This window comes from Sinocyclocheilus rhinocerous, unplaced genomic scaffold, assembly GCF_001515625.1.
Source record: "Sinocyclocheilus rhinocerous isolate Xijiao unplaced genomic scaffold, SAMN03320098_v1.1 scaffold1259, whole genome shotgun sequence".
Classification (NCBI taxonomy): Eukaryota; Metazoa; Chordata; class Actinopteri; order Cypriniformes; family Cyprinidae; genus Sinocyclocheilus; species Sinocyclocheilus rhinocerous.
The window spans coordinates 511889-518288 of record NW_015650717.1 but is presented as its reverse complement, the minus strand read 5'-3'; the positions used below and the strand labels follow the sequence as shown (position 1 = coordinate 518288).

At 40.2% G+C, this 6400-nt stretch overlaps 2 protein-coding genes across 5 annotated transcripts in view; both read right to left on the bottom strand.

The window, feature by feature from the left end:
• LOC107712523 (CTD small phosphatase-like protein 2-A) overlaps window positions 1–2348 on the bottom strand; it is a 20568-nt gene extending 18220 nt beyond the window's left edge. The window contains exon 1 of the mRNA XM_016517813.1: window positions 2125–2348. The gene's annotated coding sequence lies outside the window, so the exon portion shown is untranslated. The remainder of the gene's footprint in view (window positions 1–2124) is intronic.
• A 1328-nt stretch (window positions 2349–3676) lies between these two features.
• Window positions 3677–6400, bottom strand: part of LOC107712522 (sulfide:quinone oxidoreductase, mitochondrial-like) — an 18884-nt gene continuing 16160 nt past the window's right edge. For 3 of the 4 annotated variants that reach the window (XM_016517810.1, XM_016517809.1, XM_016517811.1), the window contains 3 exons: window positions 4911–4978; window positions 4090–4268; window positions 3677–3995 (listed from right to left, as the gene is read on the bottom strand). In XM_016517810.1, coding sequence (XP_016373296.1) covers window positions 3938–3995; window positions 4090–4268; window positions 4911–4978 — 305 coding nt within the window. In that variant the 3' untranslated portion in view covers window positions 3677–3937. Of the gene's footprint in view, window positions 3996–4089; window positions 4269–4910; window positions 4979–6400 lie in introns of those variants that run through there. The other variant, XM_016517812.1, reaches the window with a different exon arrangement.

Here is a 6400-nt window from a genome sequence, read left to right as displayed (position 1 = left end):
TATCACATTAATTTATTCATTAATATATTCATTCGTTCATTTATTCATTTTTAATTTCTGCAGGTTTGGTCCTCCGTAGATCCTATGATGAGTATTTTTGGTGTGGTGCCTGAGGGTATAGAACTCAGGAAAGACATTTGTTCTGTTATCGCCTTCACTACTCCACTGGCGAAGCGTTTAATATTATTTCAGTGGAAAAGGGCAGACCCTCCAACGCATAGTAGCTGGATAAAAGAAGTAATGTTTCACATTCAGTTGGAAAAGATTAAATATATGATTCGAGGTTCAAAACGTAAGTTTCAAGACATCTGGTCCCCCTTTATAAGATATTTTGAACAACTTCCCTCCCTCTAAAATGGAATGATATGCCTGAACCTCCCCCCCTTCTATTCATATGCTCTTTTTATATTTTGTATTATTTATTATTATTTACTTAATGTATTTATTTATACACGTGTATTTTCTATTTCTGTTAAAATTAATAGGTTTAGCTCTTCTATTATGTTTTCTAGACTGGTATTCTTACAGGGTGTACTTATTTATTTATTTTTTGACGAGGATGTGACCCTTCTGTGAACATTTTTGTTTATTGCCATATACATCATATTTATTAGCCATACGTTTCCTTGTTGTTGTCAGGCCTTTCATGTTAAATGATAATTTATGGACTGAACAAACATGGGATACCTAATTCCTGCACTGTCAGTTTTGTACTCTGGATTGTATGTTTTTATTTTATTTTAATGCCGTTAGAGGGGTGAGGTGATGAATGTAACTGTAAGTGTTGAAACTTAATAAAGAAAAATATAAAATATATATATATATATATATGTATGTATATTAACTTAAATCCTCAAGGGGTACTTCAAGTCAATATTGTACATCTAAAGTGTTCAGCTAACAAAAAAGTTTGGGAACCTGTGGTTTACACATATGTGTCGCAACATTCAAAAACCACAAGTTTACGGTTCTTTTTGTACCGCAATGTCTAGTCAAAATAAAGAAAAGTCTGTGTGTGAAAATGTGTAATATATATATATATATACACACACACAAAATTATAAAGCAATTACCATCTAAAATATAAGACTTATATGGTGTTAATACATTCAGGAAAAAAATCTTTAATATTTTAATTATTTACAACGAACAATTAAACAAACCAATGGGTCTTTGATATTTAGAAACCCTGCAGTGTGCATGTCTGAGAGGAACAGAAATATGAAAGGAGCAAAATTATGTTCTACAGTCATAACAATGTGAATTAAATGTAGAAATGTGAGTATATTCCTTTTAAAGGTTTTGTGTGTTTTCATAAAAGCACTGGTATGTGCAGTAGAAATAAACTAGTGAAAGTACTCAGATGTGTTTGAAGTGGGCGGGGGTGCATCATGTCTTCTTCATAGCCCGCTTGCAGCTTTGCTTGTTCAATTTAAACAAATGCAGCGTGCCATTAGCCTGCCGATCATTTCTAACACATTCCCGTGCTGTAAAACTTATTATATTCCCCAGCCAACACAATAAACCCCTAAAATCATGAGCTACTTCATTATTTCTTGTCAGTTCGCACAGCCCGCGCCTCCGAGCTACATTATTATTAAGCTAAAAAATGGTCGCGCTCAAGTTAGCAAGCCAACTGGTCAGTGGTTTTGACATCAAAACAATAAAATCGCCAACAGCAGTCGCTCGTAAAATTGGCCTGCCGACTTTGAGCTACCCACGCCAGTTTTTTCGTCTTAATAACACATCTTATTTTAATGTGAATATTTGAGTCCGAGGGCGTTTTAACGTCAGCGGCTAACGCTAACAAGATGACTTGTTGGCTGTCTCGCGACACCCGCGCTCCAGCGAACAAGCCTTTAGATACAGTAAACACGCACTGGAAAATTTACAAATGGACGTTTTTATTTATCCTATGATGTTTTATTTATTAATAAATATTTGTTTAAATGCGATATAAGACAATAGCGCTAGCGTCTTCACCTGCGTGAAGAACATGTTCTCACAGACGGAGGGGGGCGAGTCGTGAAGACGCGAGATTTCAAAGCACGGCGACCGTGGCGTAGGGTTAAATATTTATTTTTGCATGTATGTGATCAAAATATGCTACGTTTAAACACTTACATGCCAGGGGTCGCAGCGACACGATGCAGAGGTGGTTGTGGATGTGGCTGGAGCGGCCTGCGCGCGTCTCTCAGTCACTTCTCCGCTGAGCGCGAGTCACAGAACGACACAGAGATCTACAGCTGCTCGAGACGCCATTTCCCGCCTCCTCTCAGAGGGATTCTAGCGAAGAACCCGGATGACGCTGTACGCTACCGCGCATGCGCACAGATTCTGAGGGGGAGTGCAGTACTGTACTGTATCAAGGTACTTTGACTGTATTAACATACAAAGTTAGTCAAATTTAATGTGTGGGTAAGTCTATGGAATAGAAAACATAAGAATAAATAAATGTGCGCAGGTAAATCTATCTATCTATCTATCTGTCTGTCTGTCTGTCTACACTACCGCTCAAAAGTTTGGGATCAGTAAGACTTGTAATATTTTTTAAAGAAGTCTCTTATGCTCATCAAGGCTGCATTTATTTGATCAAAAACACAGAAAAAAACAGTCATCTTGCAAATTGTTATTACAATATAAAATAATGGTTTCTATTTTAATATCCATTACTCCAGAATAAAGTGTCACATGATCCTTCAGAATTATTATTAGAATTATCAATGTTGGCAACAGTTGTCCTGCCAAATATTTTTTTTTGGAAACTGCGATACTTTTTTCAGGATTCTTTGATGAATAAAAAGCAGTGGTGTATAAAGTACCTGAAAGCCATACTCAAGTAAAATACAGATATCATACGAGAAAATGACTTTGGTAGAAGTTGAAGTCACCGTTTAGAATATTACTTGAGTAAAAGTCTTAAAGTATGTGATATTTACTGTACTTAAGTATGAAAAGTATTTTTTAATCTTAAACGTACTTAAGTATTGAAAGTAAAAGTACAAGTACATGCAAAATGGAAAAGAAGCAATTTAACCACCCGTAACTCCCGAACCCCAGGGGCTATGGACGCGGGGGTGGTCTCATTCGAAAGCTGGCCTCTAGACGTACACTCGATTCGCGTTCGAGAGGGTTCCTCGAGCTAAAGGGATCCCCCGAATTTGGTGCGGATTCGCCGCGCCATTACGGAGATATGGCCGTTCAAAGTTTCAATGGTTTTCCATAGACTTAAGCTACAAAAGCGTTTCATCCAGGTCGCCAGTAGCAAACAACGGAGCGCACTCTGCTGGACAAATTAAGTAATTACACCATTTCAAGCATTTTATCTGCGTTATATTCTGTAAAAAAAAATTCATGTCGGCGGCATATTCGCCGATACCGATATATCGACAACAGGCTCATATCGGCCGATAATATCGGCAAAACGATATATCGGTCGGGTTCTACTACAAACATACACCTTTGTTTACTTCTGTGTGTTGCTCGGCAACCACTTTGTTACATTTAGCATTGCAACCACAACTGTTTCTGAGGAACTACATTGTTTGCTGGAAGAATACTGTTTTTATTAATATCATTACACTTTATTTGCTCTGTTTTATTCTGTGAAACGAATAACCGTTTTATAAAAGCAATAAGCCTCGTGAAGCCGTGGTTTGCAGTGAATTTATAACAGCTAAGGGGGTTCTAACAACGCCCTTTAGCTGTTATAAATTCACTGTAAACCACGGCTTCTTGGGGCCTGCCTGCCAACAATTATGCCAGAGCCAGAATTATTACATAGCGCTGTAATGGGAAATTATACAAAACTAGCAAACTATATTTAAAAGCAGGCATCTCTGGATATTCACTTGAGTAAATCAAGCACCATCTAAGAGAAACTTGTTGATAATGAGAAAGAATACATTTTTGCTTTGTTCCCAAATAAAAGTTTGTTCTATTTCATTCCCAAATGCATGATGGTCCGGTATGGTCCTGGGCCTCCCCAAAGTCCCCTTAATTTGAGGAAGAAAAACAAAATAGGAAGAGAAAAAATGAATATCAGGCTTGTAATCAGAAAGTTATGATCAGTACATGATCGGGACTCACTTGAGAAGTCCATGCCAATACAAAAGAGGCATGAAATCAGCTTTCATGTGGTACATGACCCTGCTCTCTTTGCTCTGGTCCACAGGGAAGGTCTCCAGCGGCTGCCCGTCATAATCAAATTCTGCCAAGATCACTGTGTTGTAGCTTGTAACCAGTGGGCAGGAGGTGTAGCCATCATACTGCAACATACACAAAACAATTACTATTTAATATTAGAGATTATTATTCAATGTGTAATATTTTGCTTATTTTGAAAGATGAAATTTTAAATATTTATTAGTATATATCTGTAATTTAATTAATGAATGAATGTATGTATTATTTACGTACATTTGAATGTACTTGCTACTTTTTTGTGTAGTTATATAAAGAAAACAGCTATTTTGGAACAGCATGCCACCATGTTACTTGCACTATTTCTGTAATAGGCATGCATAATGTGCATACTTTTAATATTTTCAGTATGTGTAGGACAACCACATGACCCACAGTACCAAATATGCCAAAACTGTTCAGTATACAACACGCTGAGTACCCTGTGTGGAAAACTATCCCACAATGCACTGGACTTAATTTTCCCTTTACAGTGTGAGAAATGAACCAGAATGTCAGCCAAATTTGTTTTTGCAGTCTCCATCTTGACTAATTATTAAAATATCACTTATTCCAAAAAATATCACTGGCTTATTTCATTCCAAACACAGAAATTGTTTTGTTAACACTACGCCCCCTGGTGGTGCACACTCAGGCAACACAGGAAATAAGGTTGGAGGAGCAAACAGTGGTAAACCACATTAATGTTTATCCTTAAACATACTTACTATCTTATCCGGTGTCTGTTTCTTCAGAATTCTGCTGACAGTTCGGTCGAGTACTGCAGACTGCGCAGCTGTAGAAGATTATAGTCACAGATTATTCTCATTTCAATAAAACAAGCACTAACAGCTCTCTCACCATGAAAATCAGCTCAATTAATGGGGAAGTAACCACTGTTTAATGGTGGAAAACGACTGAAGCAGGTTCTAGACGTCTGATGAGTAGTGATAATTAGGTAGAAAAGGTTTAATGAGCAGGGGGACTTATTATCTCGTTCTCCCTATCCCAGAAAAAAAAACATAAAAAGATAGGGTGTAAAGAAACACGTTCTCTTTCAAACAATCGCTCGGTATCTCACTATGGGAAACGCCCCAGGCGTGATAGACTATGGAAGCACCAATTATACCACGTCTGTCCGAAGGACAGACCAATCACAGCTTATGACAAGGAGCCCACCTCCTCCCTATATATATGGCTGTGATCCCCGAAAACGGCATTCTTGTTCTCTTCCCCGTGAAGACTTTCCTTCAGCACCTGTTCTGCGCTGCTTCAGTTCACAAACGTACCGACAAGGTAGACGTGGCCGAACGCAGTGCAGTTAAAATCTGTTGTGGATTCTCTGCTCGAGTTTTTTTTTCTTCTAGCTAACGCGTTAAGGCGAGCTAAGATTATTCTACTCACCATGTCGGGGTCCAAGGTCGCAGCGGAGAAAGGGAAGGATGTCCCTTCACGCTCGTGTCCGGCAGTTTGTGGATTTATGATCTCGGGCAGGGATTCGCATCCGATGTGTATCGCGTGCATGGGCGTTAAGCACGCTCAGGCCGTGCTGGCGGAATGCGGAGAGTTGCGCGCACTGTCGTGTAATGCCGGCCAGGATCTTGGAAAGAAGGCTTCGGGTGGCTGCATCTTCTAAAGACGATCCGGTTCTATCTTCTGTCCCTCCTTCGACAAAGGTGGCCCAACCCTCTCCCCCATGGGATCTTTCTTCGTGGGGGGATATTATGGATTCAGAGTCTCCTGAGTTTACGCCACTTTTCGACCAGCAGCTGCTTGCGGAAGGCGATGAGGTGGAGGGAGACGAGGAGGAGGATGAGGAGGATGACGCTATCCTGTCTGCAGCACAAGCGTCTAGGCCCGTGAGCGCGCAAAGCGACGACGTGGCGTCGACGGTGGTAGATTGTGACCTAGTGGAAGTTTGTAAGCGTGCGGCAGCTAAGCTTGGCATCGCTTGGCCCGTAACTCCTGGGGATCCGGGAGTTAAACGTGACATCTATGATGGGAAAAGGCTTCCTTCTCGCCTTCCATCGGCGAAACAACTGCTTCCCGCTTTGCCGGCGTGTGTAGCAGAGATGAAGCAATCTTGGGACAAACCCTTTTCTCATCGTGTGCCCATCAAGGGATACTCGTCGCTCGATGTGAGTGAAATGGAAGGGCTTGGGCTCTCGAACCCTCCCACGGTCAAACAGTCAGTGGCTCACCACCTGCATCCAAACAG